The sequence below is a fragment of the Takifugu rubripes genome, chromosome 4 (assembly GCF_901000725.2).
Source record: "Takifugu rubripes chromosome 4, fTakRub1.2, whole genome shotgun sequence".
Lineage (NCBI taxonomy): Eukaryota > Metazoa > Chordata > Actinopteri > Tetraodontiformes > Tetraodontidae > Takifugu > Takifugu rubripes.
Genome location: NC_042288.1, coordinates 13,948,101 through 13,973,971, shown reverse-complemented (window position 1 = coordinate 13,973,971; position 25,871 = coordinate 13,948,101). Strand labels below are relative to the sequence as shown.

The 25,871-nt window shown below is 43.8% G+C and overlaps 1 protein-coding gene and 1 long non-coding RNA gene across 6 annotated transcripts in view; one reads left to right on the top strand and one right to left on the bottom strand.

Annotated features, from left to right (window-relative positions):
- The window catches only part of LOC105416390 (collagen alpha-1(XIX) chain), a 69,578-nt gene extending 47,862 nt beyond the window's left edge, over window positions 1-21,716 (bottom strand). For 2 of the 4 annotated variants that reach the window (XM_029835410.1, XM_029835412.1), the window contains exons 1-11: window positions 21,364-21,710; window positions 19,529-19,650; window positions 19,064-19,138; window positions 18,878-18,977; window positions 15,189-15,312; window positions 14,835-15,110; window positions 14,328-14,408; window positions 13,676-13,795; window positions 12,874-12,927; window positions 10,120-10,164; window positions 8,411-8,455 (exon numbers count right to left, since the gene is read on the bottom strand). In XM_029835410.1, the coding sequence (XP_029691270.1) occupies window positions 8,411-8,455; window positions 10,120-10,164; window positions 12,874-12,927; window positions 13,676-13,795; window positions 14,328-14,408; window positions 14,835-15,110; window positions 15,189-15,312; window positions 18,878-18,977; window positions 19,064-19,138; window positions 19,529-19,616 (1,008 nt within the window). In that variant the 5' untranslated portion in view covers window positions 19,617-19,650; window positions 21,364-21,710. Of the gene's footprint in view, window positions 1-1,455; window positions 1,519-8,410; window positions 8,456-10,119; window positions 10,165-12,873; window positions 12,928-13,675; window positions 13,796-14,327; window positions 14,409-14,834; window positions 15,111-15,188; window positions 15,313-18,877; window positions 18,978-19,063; window positions 19,139-19,528; window positions 19,651-21,363 lie in introns of all 4 variants that reach the window. The other 2 variants (XM_029835411.1, XM_029835409.1) reach the window with 2 other exon arrangements.
- A 324-nt stretch (window positions 21,717-22,040) lies between these two features.
- LOC115249659 (uncharacterized) lies at window positions 22,041-25,154 on the top strand. Of its 2 annotated transcripts, none has more exons than XR_003888349.1 (3): window positions 22,041-22,104; window positions 24,580-24,809; window positions 24,897-25,154. It is a non-coding gene; the product is annotated as an uncharacterized lncRNA (long non-coding RNA). The 2 variants fall into 2 exon arrangements; XR_003888348.1 differs by lacking the exon at window positions 22,041-22,104 and adding an exon at window positions 22,213-22,269.
- The last annotated feature ends 717 nt before the right edge of the window (window positions 25,155-25,871 follow it).

The following is a 25,871-nucleotide window of genomic DNA, read 5'->3' as shown; positions in this document are numbered from 1 at the left end:
CAGTATGACTGGAAATGAGGTGGGTGTTGGAGGATTTTCACACCGTTAGAGGTCGTCCGTTGCTATTAAAAGTGGCAGGTCTTGTAATAAACACAGTTGTGCTGTGTGGTGGAAAGGCCGTACGGTGCCGGTGGCATGCGGGCAGGAACGCAGACGACTTCAGACATCGGCGGCTCAATGTAAGCAATCATTTAGTTTGAAAACCTCACGCATCCCTGCTCGTGAAACTCTACGCCTCTTTTTTTTATTTCCACTCTACAGTACTACATAAAGCGCTGAGTAAATTAATAAAAACAGGAGTTTACAACTGGCAATATCCTTTTATCAGATGCAGTTAAAAGGCAAAAGGTTGAGGGGACAAGTGCTTCATATCAATTTTGCCGTCTAAATGAAAGTCACGGCTAAAATATGCCTGCTATTAGATATTAGGAAAGCTCATTACTTCATGTCTTCCAATCTGCCTCCCCCTGTCAGTTTCAATACCAACAAACGGACACAGCAGCACCGCTCCCACCCTTCCATCTGGAAAATAGGCTAAAATACCCACTGATTCTCTGTTGTCTTCACAGAAACACACAGAGCTCATTATAACTTCAAGGCTGGCAGACAGAGCGTTGCACCTACAATTACGTGGCGAGTTCTTCCAAAAGGCGGCAACAATAACAAAACAGGCCCCCGATATGGGAGGGTAAATGAAAAGAGTGGGAGATACGGCAACTAATTACAGCCAGAATCATTTCATCTTATATATGGAAAATAATCCCACCGTGAGATGAAATGAATATTTAAAAAGGCCAAGATGCGCTGCCTTGCAAGGGAAGTTAATTTAATCTGTGTCGATGAAACGACAGTGAGGAGGCAGAGAAGAACGAGGTTTAGCATCAAACGTGTTTGAGCTGCCAGCCGACAGTCCAGGTCGCACACGAATACCTGTCAGACTGTCTTCTGATACATATTTTTGTGAAACCCCAAAGAGATTGTCTAAATAAGCAATCTTGGTAAACAGTCCACAAACAAGATGGCATTAGCAAGCAATCCACATCTTGTCTGAAGTCTCAGTGCCTTTATAAAAAAAAAAAGAATAGAGAGAGAGAGAGAAGAATGATAAAGGAATGATGTTTGGTATGCTGATTGCAAACTGCCATCCCTCTGAATACAAATACTCTGCGAAAGAGTGAGTGGAGCACTTTCTTTAAGCCAGGATTAAAATGACTCTATATGACCGCCAACAGTCTCGCCAAGCAATGAAAGCAATAACAGCGCTCTTTCGTCAGCCGTGTTTGGAGCAGCAATCAAAGCAGCACTTCAGCCCGATGGGCAGACCTGTTATTGCGGCTGGGATTACGACACGCGAGAGTCAGGCGGATTCCCCGAAAAATCCGCTGGAATCCAAGTGAGCAAAGGTTAGAAAACGATTAGCGTGCCCGAGCTAATGGGTACGGCAGACTCACTCACTTTGTTTCCTTTGGGACCGACAGGACCAAGCGGGCCAGCTGGCCCTGGGTCACCTTTCAGACCCTGGGGACAAAAACGGAAGATATTGAAGTATAAATCTTGTCAGTGAGAGCGACGGGTTGCACCATTTTTTCCTAATATCTGTGTTATTACACGTGTCGCTACATGTCGATAAGTAGCTCATGCAAGAAGTTTTCATGCCTGTCACAATCCATCAGTGGGATAAGTTAGAAAACGCCCGAAAACACCGAGGGATGATAAAATCCACTAGTTACATGGTGTCTACCCCCCCTTCCCTCACGCTACACTTCGATTTAGCAAGGACTCCGAATGTCATCCCGCCTAACCTTTGAGCAAACGACCTGGGGGGGTGGGACGGCGCCGGCGTGTGTGAGCTCAGGGCAAAGTCGAGTCTCCGGGTGGTGAAATGCAAAAGAAGGACGGCCGTAATAAAGAGCGATAGCTGACGAATGAGGCCTGACGCGTATCGACAGCCTGAATTTGCGGCGATCCCTGTTAGGTGTGACACATTTGGGCCAGTGGCAACGCCGCTTTGGGAATTGGTCGGGAAAATGACGGTGGGGGGAACCGGGTGGTCGGAGTCATCCGTAAAATGACTCGGAAGCGCGACGATTTGTCGTGGTTAAATTTAGACTCAGAGAAGCTATTAATAGCGAACCATACGTCTGCAGAAGACGATTAGCTACCTTTATCATACCCAATCAGCTTCCACCAGTGATGTAACTCATTTATCGCAGGGCCCTTATTGAACACATTCCATCGTCATGGCGATAATGCAGTTGCACATTTTCTGAGCTCATACATCTGTGTGTTATTCATAAGACTTTGTCAACATAAATTTTTATGGGATTGCAACACTTGACCTGCTGCTCCGGCCAGGACGCTGTCAGTAATGGGCCGACTGCCTCACAGCTGTACATCAGAGCTCAACATCTTTAGCTCAATCAATAAGCTGACCGCTTTACCGAGGTCGTCTTACACGGGGAGGGGGGGCAATTATGACCGCAGGACAAGACTTGTCCCATAATGAAGACATAAACAAATTTAGATTAATCACTTTTCTGATGTTCATATAATGAATGACTCTTTTTTTCCCGTGTCTCCATCCTCTAGCCCAGGTGCTAGCTAGCTAGTCCCCCTGTCTATGTGGTTCTCAGCCCTCAACCCTGTGTGTTTAAAACACTCGAAAACTGCCAATGTCACAAGTGTTTCCTTCTCCACAGCAGTCTTTTATTTGTGGATATCGTGACCGAGACCTAAATGCAATTCAGGCAATGAAGGCTGGAGGAACTGTTAGGCATCATTCCAGTCAACTACTGCTTTGGCTAAAGTAACACTTTTTGATCAAATACTTGGCTCGAGTGGGAGTACTTAGATTGGGCGCTTGCTGACGCGACCTGCGGACCTGCTCGTCTCGCCTGTGGCACTCTTAAGCTGCACATAACAACTGTAATTACAAGCAGCTCCTTTCAGCTTTTGGGCATTCTAAATATGATTCTGCATTTAATCAAGGCAGAGAACATCTGTTTTTTTATTTAATTATACTCCAACCAATATAGGACACAACACAAAAATTTGTTTTTTAAAACTCTTCTAACTGAATTTAAATTATAAAATGAGAATTAACAGAATAACAGCCGCCAGTTATCAGTTATCGCACAAAAACTCTTAATTGAATTCAATTCACCTAAAAATCTGGACTGATTAATGATTAAAGTCCACTGGGGCTCGCTGACGTGTATGTATGAAACATGCACAAGAACAAACACAAAGATTCAGGCGTGTTGCCACTGCAGGAACATCTGGGTAATTTTGTGGGGCTGTTGGGGCCTGTCTCCGCTGCAAGAACCCCCCAAGAACAGCCAGTGAAAAGAACTTTTATGGAACCTAAAGGGTAGGAACTAGAAAATTTGCCTTCTCCCCCAAAAAAACCCCTGGGTGGGGCTTGAGGTTCAACTTGGTGCCGGTGTAACGCGGTGCCCAGCAGAAGAGGAGCATTAGCGCAGCAGACTCCACCACCATGGACACAATCGCACAGGTGACGTCACACCTGAAACTCACATAGTGGCGACGTATCCAAGCGGGAGGAACGGTTCCTGTAAAGTTCCTGTCCAGGTTTACAAGGAACTCCCGCAATGGAAACGCGCCTAATACAATCGTCAGCATTGACCTTGGTTGGTAACTGAGATGTTCAATACACTTCCCTTTATAAGGCATCCATCCATCCCCCCATCCCCCCGTCCCTCCGTCCCTCCATCCATCCCTCCATCCATCCATCCCCCATCCCTCCATCCATCCATCCCCCATCCCTCCATCCTTCCTTAATCAGGGTAACAGGGGTGCTGGAATCTGTCCCTGCACTAATCAACCCTCGGCAGGCCAGCGGTCCATCACAGGGAATATTTATGTGCATATTTTTGGATTGTGGGAAGAAACTGGTGTACCTGAAATAAACCCACACCTGGACATTAAAATGGCCCGAGGCCGCCATGCAGGAGCGACACCGGGCTGCGATTTCAGGCTGATCTATGAAAATTATTTAGGGCTTCACTTGAGCTTTAAGAAAGCGAGGAGCCATTAGATGAAATGGCAAGAAGCTGTTCTGTGGCTGAAACAGCTGCACTAAATGTTCTACGACCACTCACGCCCAGGAACTACCACACCAGCTTTTCTTCTTTTTTTCTGCACTAAAGGACCCAAGGAACCAAATTCTGTATTGTATATACAATAGTTGAAAAAGAAAACATTTAACAATTTTATGTATTTTTAACTGAGCATCCTGTTTTCTTTGTCTCTAAACCAATTAGGAACCACAGTGGCCAGCGGAAACCTTGGCTAGTTTCACCATAACTCGTTAAGGCCCTAACTGACATAGACTAGCTATCCTGGTGCGGTGATCAGGTGACAGGAAGTGACCTTCCACAATGGTGGCATCACCTGGATACACAAGACAGGGAAGGAACTACTTAAAAAAGCTTGTTTTTGAATGCCAAAGGTGACATAGGCAAACGCTCTCTCAGCTGACATTTAACCCCCCCCCCCTTCCCAATTTTCCATAGCATCAGTTGTGCAGCGACACGGAGACAGCTGAAACGGTCGTGAATGCGCTGGTGACGGCTGTGTGACTGCCGCCGCTGCAGCACGAGGTCAGGACACTGTGGGGAGCTGTGTACGTCTGCATACTAATTACACACACTGCTGTGCCGCGTCACTCCTGTGGCGCCGGGGCAACCAGACAATCTAGCAACTCCTCGGCACATCCAGAGCGAGTGGCTCAACGGAACCAGAGAGGCGAGCGTGAACAAGTGCACCCTAATTACGTTTATTTTACCAGGTACCGCCGTCCCCTCGTGTGTTAAAAGCACAATAATTTGATGTTTAACACTGTGTTTGCGGCCCAAACTCCATTAAACGTATCAAATACGCTGGAGGAGAAATATAAAACTGAATGACAGGCCTTCGGGGCTTCATGGAACAGGATCTCAGAGGAGCACAGATGTCTTGAGTGCCGGCCTACAAATGCCAGAGAGGTTATATAGCAGGAAATGCCTTTTGTGACTTTCCATTTGCTCAGCATGCAAACGCCCTGTACGAGGTTTTAAATGGGTAAATCACACCGATTGAGCGTAAGACAAGAGATCTTATTAGTGTGTCTGCTGTGCTCGGCTGAATAAACCGCTCCAACCAAGTGTCACGCTGTCAAACTGGGTGTCAGATATCTTCCAATCCCGGGAATAAGGCGTTCTCTCTTGACTCCTCTTCATATGACGCTCAACATCAGCTGAACATCAAATATCTTGGGATAGAACTTGGACCGAAGATAACACGTCGGGAGCTCCTTCTGTCCCAGAGGCCGTGTATTTGAAAAATGATCCTGGCTCACATGCTCATGCATGGAATTCCTCTTCTCCAGTTTCTACTTGAGCCGTAAATAACTTACTAGCTTTAAAATTGGAATATGAGCTAATTGCAGTAAAGGCACGGTTCAGGTGGTCACAGTAAATAGGAAGCAGCCAACAAACTTAAGTTATTTTAGTCACAAGATTTGTTTTCCACCATAAACTAAGTCAGTCTGATCAAACAAATCTGACTCAAATGATCGTTTTTTTTTTACACGTCGTGGCTTAATTCTTCTCTTAATTCTCTATTGTGACTACCTGGCATCAGGTACTGGGTTCTTTTTCAGTAACATCTGATTAGAAAGTCCATAACAATTCCAGTAATATACAGTGATGTAATTGTGCAGCGTCTCTAAAGGGCCACCCAAACCAAAGGCCTGTGGTAGAAACAATAGTTCTTCTGGAATATACATTTAATCATGAAATATGTTGTAAAGTAACGCAGAGAATTGTTAAATCCCACAATGTCTGTGTAGATTCCCAATCATCCAGGTCATTGTTATCCAAGTAAGATCTCTGCATCGACTGGACTCGTTAGGGTTTTCTTCAATAACAAGTCCAGATCTTCCTTGGACATCCCATAATCCTGCTCTGGTCCGGAATGGCCTCATTTTATTATTATTGTGTGCAATCTTGTCATTTTAAATGATACCTTGATGAAAACCTGCAGCCTGCCTGTCAAATGCACTTAGTAACATCACAAAATGTGCAAAAACCTAATCTAAATATTAGTTACAGTTGGGAAAATAGGTTTAATTTTAACCTGTGATTGGGGGAAGGGGACCTTAACAACTGGAGCTGCTTTTGCTCATGGAGTCACTGGGGATACTGGTTTTAACCCATTAATCCTGCAGAGCTCAATGCTTACTAATGAGTCATGGGACTTGGTGACCTCATATTTTTGTTCCATATCCTGCCCTTGCTTTTATTCCTATCAAAGACGAGGATTAGGTGAAGAAATTTCCCCCCAAAAAATCCTAAAAGCAACCGAGCTGTGGAAAATACCCGTAAACTTAGACTGTGTCATTTTACACAAGCTGTAGTTGTTTCCAAATGTAAATAATAGCAAAAAATAAAATCCAATCCAAAGGTCGAACCGAGGAGTCCAAAAATTGCAAACTCACACTTAAAAATGTTGCCGGTCCTTTGAAACTACCAGCTATTGATGATGTTGCACTGTTTAATAAGTGCACTGATAAGGTGAGGCGATCTGCCAACCATGGGAATTAAATTTATTCTATCTTTTATACTCCTGAGCCTCAGAGTGTGTTTTGAGGCATTAGCATTCCAGAAGTTAAAGAAAAAGTTAGCTCAAACAAGTAAAACAGAAACTTGCTTTCAAAAGAACCGTAATGATACTTAACAACTGGCAGCAGGGGAGGAATAGTTAGTGGAGGTGTGTGATCTTTACTGGTAATTTAGTTACACCAGCTACATTTCAATAAAAGCCACAGCTACAATAGCAAAAATAGCTTTGTTTTGTAAGAATAACTGGTTGAATTTGGTATAAACCAAAGATAACTAACAAACACAGTCTTCCAACATCAGTCCCAGACCATCTCAGGACACACAAACCCTTCACTCACACACAAACACACACATAAACACACGCGCTGAGGGGTAATTAAGTGTATTCTCTAAACTTTTGAATGAATCCAACAGATACCATCTCTGGGAAATCTCAAGCAGCGTCTTTTCTCAGCAATAAAAGGCTTATCAACACTGCCCACACGTCCAGCTGTCACACTTTATGGACCAGCAAAGTCCAATAAACTGGAACCCAGCAGCTAAACACTGAGATGAACAGAGGAGGTGCTCTCCCGCTGCGTCATTTTTGCCTCTGATTGCTGTATTTGAGGTAGCGATCAATATCAAGTATCACACATTCTAATTGAGTTTTTGAAATTTGGCGTTCCATAATAACAAAGTAATACGCTGCATTCGGAGAGGATGGACTAATGACTCTACACTCCTTTCAAATTTCTGTCAATAAACTTCATTCCAGCAGTAGAACAAAACTACTAATGCAACTATTTCTCTTTTAAATATAAAAGTAACGCTTGAAATGTGGATTGCAGGACAAATAATCCAACAATGACCTTCTACAGGTTATTCAGGGATCTCAGACCACAGAGGAACATGAGCAGAGGTGCCGGATTTTTAAATCAATACGAGCCAGCTCTTGTTTTAACTGCATCTTCCAGGCTTGAGTGACTGGAAGGCAACTGGGATTCCCCCTCAGTAAAGGAAGTCAAAATGTCTTCCACCTTAGCTTAGTACACTGACATCAAGTGATCTTTTACCCTCAATGGGGTTGCTATCTGGGGTGAGAGTGTTCTAGGGTGAAGCTATGGTTTCTAGTTCTCCCCCAGTCTGGGTGGGTTCTCTCGGGTCTCCAGCTTCCCCCAACAGTCCAAAGACCAGTACAGTGCTCAGACCATTCAGAGGAGACTGATGGTCCAGTGTGGAGGCTGATATCTGCGGCAGCTGTTTGATGACTCAAGGGTGCGATGGCGATGAAAAGCGGCGCCTTGATTAATCGATTTTAAACCGAGCAGCTGCACAGCAACTCCCGACTGAGATTGCCACCATGAGCAAACAAATCCTGAATACAGTCAAAAAACACACGAGCAAAATAGCCATTTGCGTCAAAGGAACAGCATTTTGGGGTTTTTTTCCCCCCATTATATCACCTTGTTTTCAAATATTAGTCTAATCTCGCCGATTTAAAAGCATGCAATAAGACACGGAAGGGGAACAAGGTAATTTGAGAAATGTGTTCTGCCCATTAGTATTGCAAGTCTGTGGAGGAGAGCATGTCAATTATTTTCACTGCAGAAGGACATTGAGGGCTCGATCTACTTCAGATATGACAGGCATCTGAAAACAGCCACGCAGAAAAATGTGCATCGCTTCTACCTCCAGGGCATCACACAGAAATTGAAAAGCCTATAAGAATTGATTCCCTGATGAAACTAGATCGGGCTGATATGCTATGTATGGAATATATGTCTAGTGGAGATAGTCGTACTTACCTTCTCCCCATCGATTCCCTTTTGCCCTCCTGATCCAAATTCCCCCTGCAATCACAGAACCTTAAGTTAAAGGCAAAGAAAAGGCACTTAAAAAATCCCATCTTGGTTTCTCATTCACATCCAGGGAGGTTAAACAAAACAGCTTTACACCTTTTTGAACGTGAATGCAAGATCAGTTAAATATCTATCACATTAAGGCAGTTAATCCACAATATTAACAAATCTAAAATAATCTGATTTCACATTGTCACTTTCCCTTTATTTGTAGAGTCCATTATGAGGATCGGTGGTTGTTTCTTAAGCTTCTCTAAATTCAATCTATATGTAACTTATACCAGCTTATATTCTAAGGTCTTCAAATCTTAAGCAGGTAAAATGAATCCCTCTCTAATGGCAGATAAACATGAATTAGTCAGCAATGGCGGAAAGGCTTAAAGGGAAGTTAAATCATAGTGCAAGTGCCAAGAAATTCCACAATATAATCACGATATGCAATGACATTCCCCCTTGACTGTGTTGCTTCATCCTTGTGTTCAGAAAGAGTTTAATACCAACACAGGTTAGCTTCGCCATGACACACGCGGACCCGAAATTCTGCTGCCTCTCATAAGATAATAATACACGACCTGCTCCAGCTGAGCCAGCCTCTGCTTCCCACACCAGATTATGCTTAAGATGTGCTGGAAAACAATGAATTTCCAGCCTAGACTGTAAACTTTACACTTCTGTGACCTCAGCACTGCCCATAAAACTCATGCAAACCACCATTTAACAGTCCAAGGGCGACCGTCACTCTTGTGTCATCAGCAAGTGCACAAAGTTCTTTTAATATATCCGAGCCTTGGGTTTTGTCCAGGTGAGGTCATCCCCAACCTTGTGTTGTTTACAAAATGTCTTTCCAATTTAGCTGGAAAGGCAGAAGAAAAAAATCCACAGAGCTGAATCAAGACGTTCACGATTTTGCACCTTGGGCAGAGTTCTTGCAGAGATTACACAATATTGACAGTGGATTGGGTCAGGGGTGTAAAATATTACGAGGGGAAAGACATTACATCACTATCAGGACTGCTGGCGGTGCTGCTGATGCAGATGTTCCTCGTGCGCTGGCGTTAATCAAAGCGGCCTTTGCAGGCTCACGAGCCGCGCGTGGAAAAACAAAAATGAAGTATTTCGGGTTCCGCGAACCAACGTTCATAAGCAAAAACGCACCTTCGGTGGATATACTGGAGGTCGGAGTTTAAGCTACCGTCCACAAACGCAGACATCCTCCTGTTACTGCTGAGGCACAAAGTCCCCGAGATATTTGAGAAAGAAATTTATGAAGATGGTCATAAGGAAGTGTAATCTAATTAGCATTTTCCAAAGAACATCACTAGCAGTGGAGAAATAGCAGACAAGCTAATGCCCCAGTATACGTAGTCCCTCACTGGTCTTCCATCCAGAGAAATTCCGAGGCTGGAATTTAATCTTGAATTTAATCTGCAACCAGTTGCAGTTGTGATTTGAAGATTGCTTTTTTTGTTTTTTTCCTGGAGCAATGCCACACATCAAACGGTGACAGATGCCATAAATGACTCAGTAGGAAGTAGCACTTAGTTCCCTGAAGAGGAAACTGGGTTAAAAGCAACTCTTGAAATTGCTAAAAACCCTAACAGTGACATTGAGCTGCAGAACGGGCTTTATAAAGACGGGCCGGGGGAGAGTTTTACCTTTTGTCCTGGGTTTCCTCGGCCTCCGACCTCCCCCGTTTCACCCTGCAACAGAAACCACATCCGTCAACTGGCCTCGTCTCCTCCACCAGCTTTTACCTACAAGTTCTGGCCGACACTTTGTTTTGCTGCAACCATCAGTCCAGGGGAAATCTCGGGCTTTAAACTAAACCGTTCAGTGACAAAAAGGGGCGCAAATTGTCCAAAACATTGTTAAGAGAGGAGGTGGAGTTAGTCATTCAGCAAATTAAGTTGGTGTAAACCCACAATCTAATTAAACGTGATGGCATTATCCAGTCACATCAACGGTAAAACCCTGTTTGTTCATTAACCCTGGAGGAAAACAACGATATTGAAGACAGAGGGCCAATTCTAATGAGCCGACGCCATCTCCATTCCATCAACCATATTTTTTAAGAGTAGAAATTTGTTAATAGCAATAGATACAACTTTCATCTGCATACTTACTTCACATTCCTGGTAATTAAATTTGCATTCGTTTATTTCTTTCTTGAATACAGATAATGGCTATAAAAACACAGAACTGAAAACAAAATGGGAGAAAGATTTGGAGGAACTGACAGAGGTATTTAATTTCATTCCAGAGGTACAGTGAAATTGAATTGGAGGTGACTAATTGAAAACACCAATCATGTGGCCGCAAGAATTGCAAAACAAATTAAGGATATTGCAAAAGGGAAAGTAGTTTTAATTTCACCATTATGCTTTTTCCATGTACTGGCAGAAGCTGTAAATCTAGTAATACCCGGGTTTATGCACGAGGCCATAGAAAAATGGATTTCCTTTCAAGTAAGCTGCATTCTTATAACCCAACCCTTATCTGTTTAATTTCCTGAGGGATTCTGGATTAATCATAGCGGTTTAATCCCTTTGCAGTGCATTTGCAATCCTCCATCAAACTGACTGTAATGCAGGATCGTACTTTCTGTTTGAGTTAGGCTGAGTGATCCACACACTTTCCCAAGAACCCCTCTGTGTAGGTCAAAAAGATTGGCCGGCACTTCTCATTATGGGTGCGTTAAACGCTCTAAACTGCGCAGATGTCTTTGACCGATCTCAACAAGTCAGGCTAATTTGTTAAACCAGTAGGTGCTGCACACTCTGTCGCGTTTTAATCACACACAGTTTCAGATTCCCATGTTGGTAATTAAAAACTCTCATGGCTTCACTTTATTAACATCATTTGCTTTTGCCTTGTTAGCCTTTTTTTTAATGTTTCAGAACACAAAAAAAGGAAACCAGCGGCTGATAAACACACCAGTCTGTTTATTTGTTTGGTGCCTTTGACACAACAATGCCCCCCCCCCCCCCCCCAGTTTAATTTATCCCTTCACTTCACCAGAGCAGCCGTCACCTCCTCCACCGCTCACCTGGTGCGAGGTGTCCCCCAGGGTTCAGATCTCGGTTCCCTCCTCGACCCCTCCGATGGATCTGACTCATGAACGTTGGCCCTCAACCCTGCAGCAGAGCCACCCAGGACTTCACCACTGACGCCCCCCCTCCTTCTGCGTGTCTCCTCACCCACAAAGCCCTCCGTCACCAGGGCCCAGTCCTGCCTCACTGAACAGCTCCTTCACGACTATAGTAAAAACGCCATTTTTGTGTATATTTTTTCCAGGACACTTACACACTGAATCCATTTTTCTCGATTCTGACAGGCTTTGAATTGTTCAATAAAACATGCTGGTAACCTTTTTTTTTGGCCACTCTGTTATTTAGGGTCTGTAATCTCAGCCTTACAAAGAGCTTCTGTCAGCATGGTTTTATTTTCCCTGCCATTAAGTTGTTGTGCGAAGATTTGAGCAGGAGCGTGGACCGAGATTTAGTGAATGGGGGAGCATAAAGTGCAGCAGCGAGTAAAATGTGAACGCATTTGGACAGCCGCGGTAACAAACAGCGCGCATCCTGTGATCTGCCTTTTCCAAACAAAACAAGGAGCTTAAGAGGAGGGTTAGCTTGACAGCGTGCAATTTCCTAAAGATTCCCAGCGGAGCCTGTTTGGTAGCCATCAGTTTCAGCATTTATATAAAGAAGAAAAAACTTGCATAATTTCACCACACAGAGGATGGGCTGTATTCTGAAACATTCAATATGCTTCCAGAACCTAAGCAGTCCAGTACATCTTAGTCACATCGTTACGTCATGCTAATTAAGACACTGACCCCCGAGGGCCATCTGGTCTTATCAGGCACGTAGTAACACCACCTGTTCGGCCCAGAGAATTCCATTCACAGCTGAACGCTTCTCCCCTCGTCCTTTTTTATTAGCTTGCCTAGATGGCTTGGGAACCCATTGAGTTTGCATCCGACTGGTTCTCTTTCCTCCAGCAACAATATTCGATGCCTGGGAATTTTCTACCATTCGGGAATGCCAGCTGCCAATCGGCATGTCGTGGAGACGAGTTACGTCCCCCCGTAGGAGGGAAATGTGTCTTTTATGAGACCATCTTGGAAATCCAGTGACGCGGACCACAATGGAAATCCACAGCAATACTTTAGATTAAGATTTCAGACAAATAAAAAAGGTTATTTACTACAGGAGGCAAATCACAGTGACCCAGTGATAATGTTTTGTGATTAAATCAATATTTCTGCATTATGTATGACTGAATGGGGGCTGTTCAAGGAGACTGCAGTGGAAATACAGCATCACAACTATTTATGCAATCCTTGCACGTTTAAAAAAAAAAAAAAGCAACAACACACAAACATATTTCTCATCATTTTTTAATACCTTATCTCCTTTTGGTCCTGCTGGTCCAACTCCACCTGGAAGACCAGGAACTCCCTGTGGAAATAATACGGGACAAGAAGAGTAAAATAATTGGAATCAAAGGGCAACTTTAGCTGTCTCCTTTAGATATCGTTATCACACTTTCTTATACATTCAAAGAGACACACTGCATTTTATACACTAGAGTTTCCGGCACACGTGGAGTAAGAAACGAAGGATTCTGGTAAGCAAAATTCACAGGAAACCTGGAGACAGGAACTTATCGCATGATTTGTGGTCTATTTTTCTACTTCTCTAAACATACAGCGCCAGGATCCGTGACTGTTACAATACTGCCTTGTTTGTCATAATTCTCTATGTAACGACACTTAACATTGGCAATAAATGAGCTAAAATAATGATTAAAAAAATCTTAAAATAAACTGATTCACCTGCAAATAATGCAGCGTTTTTATGGCATGAATAGATGCTTGTAGCAGTTTCCTGGATGCCCAAACGATAGCCTAATTGCTGGGTTATGAAATCCGATATTCCTTGTGAGTCACCATCTATGCTGTCCACCTTCTGCAGAGTGTTTTCATGCTTCTGGCTCTCAATCCGAGCTTCGATCCGAAGCTCGTGATTGCAGCCGAGGGACTCTTTTGGCGCTCTTCCCAACATGAGTGCAGAGTCCCCCCCTCGTGCCTGCACCCGGGCGGAGTTGTGCTTCTACGGAAACGATTGCCGACGCCTATCAGCGGCGGTTCGGTCGCGATGGCCGTTGCAATTATCGGAGGCTTTGGCTGCGCCGTATTGATCGTACCTTTTCGGCTGGACAACAACATCTGTCCAGCGGTGGCGATGCCGGCTGCGACAGCATCTGGGGGAGCTGGGCTGTAACCGTGGGAGGGGGAGTCCCATTAAATGTCTTGTTGACCTCACACTGAATCAATACAAAAAAAAAAAAATCACAATTTAGACACCTCCCTGTGCGATTTTGGCCCCAAAAAAGACAGAACACCAAAAATGTTTCGCTTGCTGCGACTCATTTATAAATGTAACTTATACTGCGCAGTAAAAAGCAGAAAACTCAAGTCCTTGTCAAGGTTGTGAAGCTCCGGGGGTAATTTTATACTGACTTGACAGCATGCTTATGGAGACTTTTAATGGCGAGGAGGTCAAAGGTCAGCTCTCCATTTGGAATCACTGTAACATTAGACTTTATTGATCCAGCGCTGATGGAAGATCTTCGTTATTACATTTCTGTCCCCACACGCGGTCTGAGCAATGATGCCGACATCACTGACCGGCAGAAAACCAGATTTATGTCTCTGGACTTGAAAACGTACGCGTGTGAAATGTATTCTAAATAAATGCCAAAGGGGCGAGAAGCGTCGCGGCCGCGCCACTCATTACGTGGCGTCGGTTTATTTAAGCTGGGGTTCTTATTACGATGAAACATCAAAGTACTTTACCTTTGGCTCTCGCAGCTCGCAGCAATTTTCCATTCCAGCCACATAAGGGTCGCAGTATATCAGAAATTGTTTCATTTCAATCTGTGGGAAAGAGTTCTCATTAAAGGTACCCCTTCAGCGTCATTCAGTCATTTCATCAAAGCGTCGCTGCCCTCTTTCCACTGATGAAAGTGCGCTTATCCACCGGAGAAGGAGGCAAAATGTATTTAATTGTCAATGAGTTCCAACTTGAAGCTGTTTAAGTGTCTCATTTACCAGCCTGTTTTTTCTCTTTTGACCCACAGGGGGAGAACAAGGAGGAAAAGGACATTATACAGTCAAATGTTGATGCCATTAAAGGCCCGGCCAAGTGCTGCATTCAGGTCCCCTCTGAGTTAACATATATAACATATTAGGGGTTGATTGAACGCGATACCAATCAAAGTTCCCAAACAACGAGCAAGGAATCCCTCAAGCGCCTCATGTAGAAAAAATAAATCAATACACAAGTGAGGGAGAAAAACATACGTCTACGGGCCGTCCGTTCTCCACTCGTGTGGCGATGACCGTGCGCCCGCCGGGGTCGACGCCGCCCCTTTCATCGATCAGCCTCCTCTCTACAAGTTTGCAGTCCATGTAAATGGAGACTATGTTGCTCTGCACAGAAATGCTCAGCTTGTGCCACAGACGATCAAACAGGGCGTGTAGGTCGCGACTCCTGAACGTGTAGCGGAGAGTGTTCTTCAGCAGACTCTGGTAGGAAAACTCCACGTTCTTCTGGCCGCCGTCGACCACGATAGACAACTGGGGGGCCCAACACAGTTTTAAAACATCCTCTCACAATAAAGCAGTTAATAAAGGGCATTGACTATATTCACCGACCTGGCTGATTCCTGATTGGTCAAATATCTGCCAGAGGTACCAGCGCTCTTTTTTTGTGGTCCTCCTCACTCGCATGATGGTAACAATGGAGTACTCGACTGGGAGTCCACTTGGAAATATGGATCTGATGGAATATAACAGAAGATGGATCGCTTCATCAGTACGAGCTCACACGGATACACATTCACGCGAGCCGAAGTCCTGGATTTCCTGGAAAACCTGGAGGGCTCGGAGTGTGTGTAACATCTTCTGTTGTCTCAAGTCTTGGAACAAATGCTCGCGCCAACATGGAGGAAGGGAGCTATAGGAGCAACAGTATCATATTTCCAATCACATACCTTACATGGTACACCTCCCTACCTTGCTCACTTCATAATTTCATAGGAGCAGCAAGGAAACCTTTTACCCTTTAATACGCTACATCATCAGACTTAACTCTTTGCTCAGATTAGGAGTCAAAAGTGGAAGGGCATAAATATAATAAATCAAAATCACAAGTTTAATAATAACAATAATAAAGTAATGATAAGGTCATTGGGAAGGCAGAACACAGCCTGCGGCAGGGAGAGAGAGTTTTCTCAGACAGGCTGGAAATTAGTTTTCACTCCAATTCATCATCTTCTTTTCTCTCAGCGCTTCACCACCTCTCCCACCGTGTCCCTTGAATTCTTTCAGGTTTTGGTGTAAATGCTACATGACTGAAATGATAAATAGACCAAAGTTAAAGCCCACAACAATAGCAAACGCCCCTTCAAGAGGTCGGTTAGGTTATTTGTTGCCTGAGGGGTTAAGTCTTTTTTTTAGCTGTACTGTACGCCAGCGCGGACGATGGCAGAGGAATTTATAATGACGAGTTGGCTAAAACTAATTCTGAGGAGCTTATCTCTCTGCGGAACAGCAAACAATGTGTTTACCGTATGTGATGCTTTATTCCCAAGGCCAGGAGAGAATCAAGAGACACGTGTGGAGCGTTTTGGGTTGTTTTTTATTTTTTGACACATGCAAGTCCATGAACCTAAAAATCAGTCGAACCCTCCTTTGCATGCTGCCCGAGTCAAATAGGTCCCGTCTAATTTCAGAAGTTGGAGCTGTGGCGTGGGAGTGTTGCTCTGTGAGGCCACAGAGGGGTTAAGGGGCTTGACCTGGTCCGGACAGCTATCAGTGGCTAAACGATAAACGCCAGTGCGTGGCTGTTTAGCACCACAACTTGGAGAAAATGATGCTTCTGAATGTATAGAAAAAGGTTTAGATGAAGAACAAAAGGCTGAGGGTGTAACCAAATTAAGGAACGCTTTGCCAGTCATATAAAAATTAAATTCTCCTGTTTGAGGTTTGTCAATATTTTTAAGAAGTGTAGCTGTCAAAATTGTATCAGAGCAATTGTTTAATACTAAGCTGGATGCTCAAAGCGTTTCATGGCCGACAGAGCAGATAGGAAGAAGAGCAAAACCTTGTGGGAGAGGAAGAGAAAACTGTGCAAACTCTGTATGTCGACTGCGCCCGTGCAAGAGATCCTGGGATGCCATCTGAATTCTAACTAAAATCTCCTTTTTCCATTACTGTGAGGTGATTTCTGGACCCCGTTGCCACTGTAGGAAAATATGATCCCTCATGCTGCTTGGCTGTAACCCGTGTATAATCAGACACAATGGTTTGACAGGATGTCACAGCGACACCACAGCAGCGACACCAGAGCAGCGCTACCGCCTTTCCTACAATCAGATTTGGTGTCCTGGCTTGGAAACCTTATCCAGGCAGATTCTTTTAAATAAGTCAGAGGACTCGGGTTGCTTTTACTGAAAGGATCAAACCTCACGCGCTAAAATAACCGGCTGACGTCTTTGCGCTCGACGGCAACAGATTAAATTGGTCTTAATTATACTGACTTCTGGGCAAAGTGCAGCATTTATCACAGCAAAGGCAGCATTTTCTTCTCTGCGGGGGTTTTGGTTCCTGCTTAAATGGGAACGTGTTTCTGGTCTAATGGGAAACTGTCAGCTACACGGACAAAAGTGCACGTTTGTAGCTGACATATGCATGGCATGTTATTATTATACATCTGTGTGAATCTTGATTTGTTTATCCCCCGTCACAGTTCAGATGCTCGTGCTTAAAAAGAAAAAGTGACTCAGCTTTAAACCGACGTCATTTATTAACAAACTGCCACAAAACACTGAAGCCACAAACCAATGAACAAAGACACCTGGTGGTTTGGCGTGGGCTTGTTTGCATCTACATTTCAAATGCAGCGAGCATGTACGAAATGAAAATGGATTAGAAAAATGCTGTTTGAAAATGGACTCGATAGCTGCAGTGATGAGCACGAACCGCAGAGGGCTTTGACTGCATCGAGGTTTCAGAAAATGAAATGATTCAGCGTTTTTTTCTCACCTTTAGCAATAGAAGAGGATAATTTACTTACATAGGTGGGTAAAATGTTGCAAAACTTTCCAAGCGAAACGTGAAATATGAAACTATCGTCGCCAAAAAAGGCATCACAACATGCAGCACACAAAACAAAAGGCACAATGTGCCGATTAGGAGAGAAGAAACTTACAGATAAAGCCACCGGACGCAAACTAACCACAGACATTGCCTTCAAATACAGACAGCAAGAGCTACACGGACGGTCGCAAGTTGGACTTTGTAGGCCAATTTGTCACTTTGCGCAAATGTTCCCTGAGATTTATGGGCCATAATGTGTATTATACCGAGGAGAAGGCGGAACATTATCCTCCTCTACAGCACCACGGTCCGCTGCATGATCCCCAAGCAAAGTGAGCAATGTTTTCCACGGCTGTGGCAGGGCAGAGGGGCCTACCGCTACACGCGGTCCCTCCTCAGCTGGCACGCAGTATCACCTGTCAAAGTACTTAGATAATTGGATATGAGAGGGATCGCGGTCGCGCCACCGTAACCAATGACACTGTCAGCAGTGTCATTGAGAGCCAGCATCTTCTTGCACTACACGGTCCCAAACGGGAAGGACTGAAGTCGGTGTATTTTCAGCTGGCTGACTGAACGCCGAAGGTGATCACACATCTGCTAGCTCCAAAAAAAAAAAAAAGGATGGCTCAAAAAAGTGGGGGCAAATGTCTCGAAATACTGGCCCCTTCAAAAAGAATGGCTTTTTTTGCTGCTCCCCCATGAGGAATAAGCAAATGTACAGTCTCCCAAATTGTTTTGTCCCCTCCACACATGTTTTGTGGCTTTTTTCGCAGTGTGAATCTCCAACAAGAACTGAGGTGGAATCATAGTGAGGTCCAATCCACTGACAGCGGGAATGAAAGTTGGGAAATGGCAGCGTGCCGTCTGCAGTTATATTAATATTCCTGTCTCATTACACACACCTTTCTTTCTGCTCCTCTGTGTCCCGTTTTTACCCTTAGGAGATTTGTAGGATAAATGCAATGTACATTCTTCCTGTTGGAATGACTTCCTGTCTAACAGCTCGCCCCTGAGCTTGACCTTATCAGCCGAGGCAAATGGAAGTGTGACGAGAGCCTCTCACGGCTGTTTTACGTTGTGAGGTTAGGTAGATAGAAACAGGAGGATGCTTTCCTGCATTATATGGAGCTGCTCCCTCTGTATTCTGGGACTCTACACAAGGAAGGTAATGGGGAATAACATAGCTGATAATCTATCAGGGCTGCACTATAAACAGGCACATGCATGCGGAGGCTACTCACCTGGTTGGCTTAATGAGAGGGCTGCTTCCTAAACGAAATGACGGCAGGTCTTCTGAGGTCGTTCCCTTTCGGAGAAGAAAGTGTTCCGTCAGGTCGAACCCTGCGGACGGGTTGATAAAAAGACAAAAGTTTCAAAAGAACAATGACTGTACGTACAGGCAGCCTGGTTGACCGCTCCCAACCCACCTGTGATTTCCAGAGGATGATCTAAAGTATTAGAGAAAAGGTGTTCTTCCACCCCCAGAGGAGGACAGGAGCCGTCTGGAGAAAAGGACAGGTTGCAAAAACACCGATTTATTTTTAGACCTAAAAAAAGCAACAGGCTATCATTTCAGTCGGCTTTCAATCCAATTAATGTTTCAAGATTTCATTTAATCTTTAACAGCAGGCACAAACAAGGACTAATTTCAATTTAATAGCAAGTCTTCTTCCAGTTTGAGAGCAAATTTGTGAACACTGACACATTTCTATTGCGCTCCGGCTCTCCAAAAGCCTGAAGTGTAGCTCACAAACAACAGTCTTACCCAGGCTCATCTGGTGTCTGACGGCTTAAATATGTGGTGGATTGTGCGTGTGTTTTCAAAATACCGTCACATTTCTGCCTCAATCTTGACGAGATGTGATGCAATCCAAAAATCAAATCCCACCTACCCTTCTGCTCACCCACTGCCATTCCTAAAGTGTACAGGATGGAATTCACGGTCCACAGGAGAGCGGCCCAACTTAACAAACAGATCATGACTCCGACGCTAGACGGCGGTCCGCTCGAAATTCTGGGTGCAAACAGAATAATTTCACAATTTGGTCCGATTGAATCATGCTCCATCAAGCCGCGCTAACAAACGAAACAGCACACAGGTCTGTTCCGCATACAAATACAGAAGAGACAGACATTAAAGCAGCTCTGCTGACCAAAAACTCTTGTGAAATACCAATAAAAACAAGGACTTTAAACAGTGGGCCCATCATATGTCGGCTTTAATACATTTTAGATCGAATGAATCAATACTTCATTTGGGCTGCTAGCTGGCTACATGTGCACTTCAGGTCCAGGTACAGCGCCCCAGCCTTCTGCTTGTGTCTCTACTCCATCAACACTCTTTTATGGTTTGAACTGCAGCAGAGCGCACTCCAAGGTCACCACGTGCTACAATCAGACGTGGAACCCTTCTGTTACAAGCGAGCCCCCCCAACTATCCCACCAATGGTGCCAACTGAAATGACCCGCATTGCTCTCGCACCGAAAGGAGGCGGCGAGAACTTTTGGATGGATTGGGGGGGCGGGGGTGTTGGGTGTGATCCCGGATTGTTCCAAACGACACGTTCCTGGCATGCAGCAAGGTCTTGTGGACTGTTCCAACTCAGTGTGGAACGCTTTAAATCATGTCTCCTTGTTTTGAGGTGACACATCGACCGTCCGGGCTACAAATATTATTCTTTTCATTACGGTAATCTAAAGGAGAGATCACACTTTGCTGGTGTGGTGAAGTTTTGTAAAAACACTGTTTATATAATTCCACAGGGGAACGATTCCAAAGCTTCTTCATGAATTTAATCCCCAAAAAGTGTCAGAAGAAGTTGTTTTACCTACTTTGACCCTTAAGGCGAATGATTTATTTCCCCAAATCCTACATGGAAAACCACACCCTTCCACCGTGTGATCATTAAAGCCACGGCCTGTGTTTGCCTGGCGTCAGGGGACGACGTGACCGCAACACACGACCACGCGTGGACGCCGCACAGCGCGGCGCCGCGAGCGGTGTCGCGTTCCTCGCCTGCGTGAAGGCGTCATGTTGTTCCAGCCGTCCCTGCACACGCATGCAGCTGAACAACATGCAGCTCAAAGTCACAACCCCCGCAGTCGGGCACGTAAATTAGAGTTAAACGGGCACTTTGAGACCGCACAAGGGATTTAACCTTGCGGACAGGAACCGCAACATTTCAGCCCCGCACGCAGCTCTGCGTGCTCCAAAGTTAATATGGGAGTGTGTTGATTTCGGTGCCATTCCACTACTCATACGTCCCAGTTTGGGAAAAGCAGCACACGAACAAGGAAAGTCAGGCTGTCCCGCTTGTCTTTCATTCATTCACTTTGGAATAACTTCATACACTGTGGAATTTTTAACGGCAGCTCGAACGCTGATTGGTCGAGCGGGTTTTCCCCCCACTACTAATTTCATGATAACGCGGTTCCTAATCTTGCAAATGTCACATTTCCCTCTTTGTTGTAAACAAGTGATGCAACTCGGTGCGTGCTGAGCAGTGCGCGCAAATTTAGAAATAACGCGTTTCTGACTCACGTGTTCCGGTTATGAGATTAAGTTTAAATAAAAAGAAGCCTGGAAATTATTCACCAATTAAGCGATTTAGGGAAAAACCTGTCGGTTTAAAAAGGGAAGGGGGGGTTTCCACAAGATTATCACGCTGATATTTGCCTCGGCTCGGATTAATTTGCTGTGAAATGGGTGCGCTTTGGAAGTACTTACAGTTGGCGAGAAAGTTTCCTCTAAAACAGGCGTGATTTGCTGAAAAGCAGCGGAGAAAAAGCCATAATCCGTGCGTGATTGCGATCAGCCTTGATTCCCGGATTCTAGGACTTGGAAATAAAAGTCACAGTGGGATCGCCCGCAAGATCGCGTTCCTTATTAGTGAGTGGCCCTCCCACTCTGTCTTGATTATCACTGAAAAAGCACTGACAGAGACCTCAGCAAACAAGGGGGAACACACACACAGACCCACACACACTCTCTCTCACACACACACACACACCGGAGCTTCCCCGGGAGAGGGCGAGAAATGCCCAAGGGGAATTTTAAACTCCTATAGATGAGCCAGGTGCGGGAATAAATATGGTTTGATGTATCATCAGCTTATGAAACCGCTCTAAACACAAAGGCCGCATCTGTGTGGATTATTTACTTGTAATTTCAGGTGGCAGAGTGTTTGAAACCTTGGTAACTATCAAAACTATGTTGCCATTTATCCTGTCAGGTCTTCATATTTAACTTTATGAATAGAAGAAGACATGACAAACAGGCCTGGTGCAGCAAAATACAGCGGTTCTGCGGTACACATTTCAAATAGTGTGGTGAAGCCCCACTTTAAAGCGTGTTAATTCCCATCTATTTCCATCCTGCTGAGAGGAGGCTGTGGCCGTTGAAAGGAAAGATGCCCGTTTGGAGAGCTGAAGGTGCTGCCACAGACCAACAAAAGGGGTTAAAGTGCAGGTACTCTGTCTTGGCCTCGGGTTTTTTGTTGAAACGAAATGTCAGCGGACACACACTCTGAGAAACAGGTGCTCCGTCTCAACACGTGTGTGTTTGCACAGATGATTTCACCGCAGCCATTCAGAAGCAGATGTTTGGATTTCTTTGTTCTCCATTCAGAGATTGGTGAGATCTGAGATCTGGGCTGTTGTTTTTACGTTAGATCGCGTGCCGGCTTTTCTCAGCCTCTCCTGTGTTGTTTTTTGTTGTTTGGGGCTCTAATATTCAAATCAATGGAGCCATAAAATTGTAAAGTAATCACAGGTGTTTCTTGTTCACTCCAAATGAGAGCCAGGGAGCTTTTCTTGCACAGAGAGGTCCTGATTCAATGCTAAAGAACTTTAATAAATGTTCTTAATTACACCTACGCTTGCCTGTAATTTGAGGTCAATACAGCAGCTGTGTGCAGAGAAGATCTATAGCTGTGTTATATTAGCCCTGATTAAATAGTGAACACAAGGAAAGGGCTGTCTATACTGCAGATTTATGCTGCTGAAATGGAATTTTTGCAGGTTTGAGCATAAGCGGTAGGGACATTTTAAATCAAAGGCATAGGTCTGTTTACTAAAGCTCACAGCAGCACTGAATGGGCTCCCGCCTGATGAACAGTCACAGCTAATTTTTCCTCGCACTGAAATTGTGAACCATTGGGGGGCTGATTCTGAAAAGACGACAGGCTCCTGTTTTTCACCACCGCCATTGTATTTGATTAAATTGACCCCATAAAGTTGGAGCTTGTGATTAAATCGCAAGATTTACAGCTGCATTTACAAAGCTCTGAAGGTTACGGCAAAGTTATGGAGCTGAGAAAAGCACAGCTCCAGTCCTAGTGGGCAACATTACAATTATGCTGTTTGTTATAAGCTGTGTGCAAAGCAAATAACAGGGTGTCTAAAATAGTAGTTGGGAAACGCATCAACAGCCTGGCATTACAGCCCATCATCTGCACACCAAGCCGGTTCCTTTTCTGTCAGAAAATCAATAGTTTTTGAGTTAGAAACGACAATAAATGCAACCCACCGATAGCTACGGTAAGGCAAATGTTCATAGCTCACCAAACTCCCGAAGGTGACAAGAGTCCATGAATTACCTGATATATTATTGTAGCTTCGTCCTTTTTTCTGTGGGAAAAAAAGGCCAACATTTGCACGAGAGGGAATTTGTTTCAATTTCGAAAGGTTCTGATTTTTTCCAATAAATATGGATAAAGTCGGCTCATTATTTGGGGCAACGTCTGCATTTGGGATTGTATCTGATTACTGGCCTGACTGCACAGTATAAACCTCTCATTTTTTCCACTGAAATCGATATCACTTTAATTGAAATTCAGCCCGTCCTACTTCCCCATAGTTGTCGAGAAGACTGACTCACTGCATTGTGGTAATTCTGTATTTTCTGGGCAAAGATGACAGATAAAAGTGCAAAAGATAGAAGATGAAATGTTATAATTTAGAAAAAGTGAACAAAACATTTGATTGGAATCACTCATTTGATTGTTTGTATGTGGCCTAAAGAACAATTTTAAGTAGAGAACTAATACAGGTAAAAAAATTTTTTGTTTTTTGGTTTTATATTAGAATTCTTCATTGATCAAACCGTTTTGGAGAGATTGGAAACAAACGTTTAAAGAGTTCAATGACATGAACAGGCTGCTTGAATCAACATGGCCCTAAAGATTTAAAAACTCAGTTGTTTAAATGTTTCCTGAAATATTTTTGAATTTTGAGAAAAAGGTTCTAGTCCAAACATGCAACATTAGAATCACATGTGGACCCGAACTCTGCTGGTTCCATAAACAGTGTGCAGTTTCTCATGCTAACATTGGCCAACAAAGTATTTTACTCTTTCTCATTTTAATACATTCCATATGGTCGGCTGCCCTATGACCAACAACAACTGCTGTTATAAGAATAATTTTAGATCTTTTTTCCATCAAATGGCTCAATCAGGTGTTTCACAGCTGCTAGCATTAGCTCAGCCATCAAATGAGTGCTAACTGCTGAAACATGCATCCTGGAGGAAAGAAGGGGGTTTTATGTAGTTTTTCCACTCAACCCACCACAACCCCGACCCTTTTAACAGAGGGTAATGGTACTGTAATTAACGAGTACATTTATTCATAAACTAAACTATGGAGTGTGATCCTGTTGGATAAGCATTACAGACAACTTCAAACTATCTTATGTTCATATTCATTAACTGACTTAAGTGTGCAGGATATGTAATACTCACCACAGAACCAATGTGAATATTACTGAAACCTATTGAAAACCATGCCTTATGCTCCCTCCAGAGGAGCCTTTTCTGTATGGAATAAATGTCGTGGAACTGTCTGCACATTCTGATATTTCCAACAAAAAAGAATGTTCAAGAAATTCTATTGTAAACTTTGCTGTACGTCCACATAAAGAGATTTTTTGCACTCTTTTGTTGCAGGGCCACTGTGGATTTTGCATTTTGGATGTGCAGATGGTGGCTGCCTTTTGGGAGCCTCTTACAGTGTTAGTCTGACTGCAAATGCAACCTCAATGAAAGGACTCATCCATTTATCCTACACACAATAAAGGAGAGTGTTCGCAATTCCTGTATTTTTCTGTACTTTTTTATCAGGATTCACAATGTTAAGGATCCTGCGGATATCAGAAAATCTCTTCTGAGGATTCTCGGTAAAGTAAAAAGTTCTAGAGAAATGAACAGAGAATATTTTTTCCATTCTTTTTCTTTAACAAACATATTTTTGTGTGTTAACACAGGGTTCCTCCATGTATGGAGCATCGTGCTTGGACCTAATCAGAGCAAACACTATTATTCAGACAAACTGTCATTTGCTTGTATTCAAACTGATTATCAGCGGTACTTTGTTTCTTCGTTATGCCTGTCGATGCGCCATTGTTAGAGCGGTTTGGAGGCAAAACACCTGTTCATTTTACGGGATCATTTACTAAATCAACATGTGGATGAAGGGCGCTGGACAAAGACGGCGTGCTGCGTAATCTGTATGCAGACGTATCCATTGATGTGTACCTTTCATGGGCTCGTAAAATCACAAAAGCCATTAAGTGGCTGCATTCATCATTCCTGAGAGCTCACCTGGGGACAGAAGCTTCCAGAAGAGAAAAAAGAATGGGAATTAAAACATTACAATAACATGCCAGTTTGGCCTGCGGCTATTATGTGGAATATGATCATATAATTGATCCATCTATTGAAATTTAATGAATGAAAACTGTGTTTGTGAATGAAATCCATCGTTTTTATCATCTTATATCTGCAGCTGTTGCACAATACTCGGCCCTGGTTTGTGCTGGTTCTTGTGTGCTTGGCCTTATAAAAACCACTCATACAAAAATCATTTGCAGCCTTTGTGAGAGCTCCATCTATTTTCCCAGCAGCAGTGGGAGGACAACATTGTCGCATTAAACGGTGACAGTCAATTTTCATTTTCAGAATTAAAGGACGCGTCTGAAAGAGGAGAGAGTCTTGCAGGGCAGAAACTATTATACCTATTTCAACAGTGTCACGCGTGTGCTAGCTGCTGGTTTTTGTGATACTGATATAGCGTGTCAGACAAAGTAGTGAAAAGACTGTTTCTATAACAATTTTGCTGTCACAGAACCACCATCCACTTGAGAAAAACATGCAGCGTAGGCAGCTGCTTTCACTCTTTTCACATTTTAGGGAATTGCAGTTAAAACTGCTCACACACTAATAAAATATAAGTCTATCCC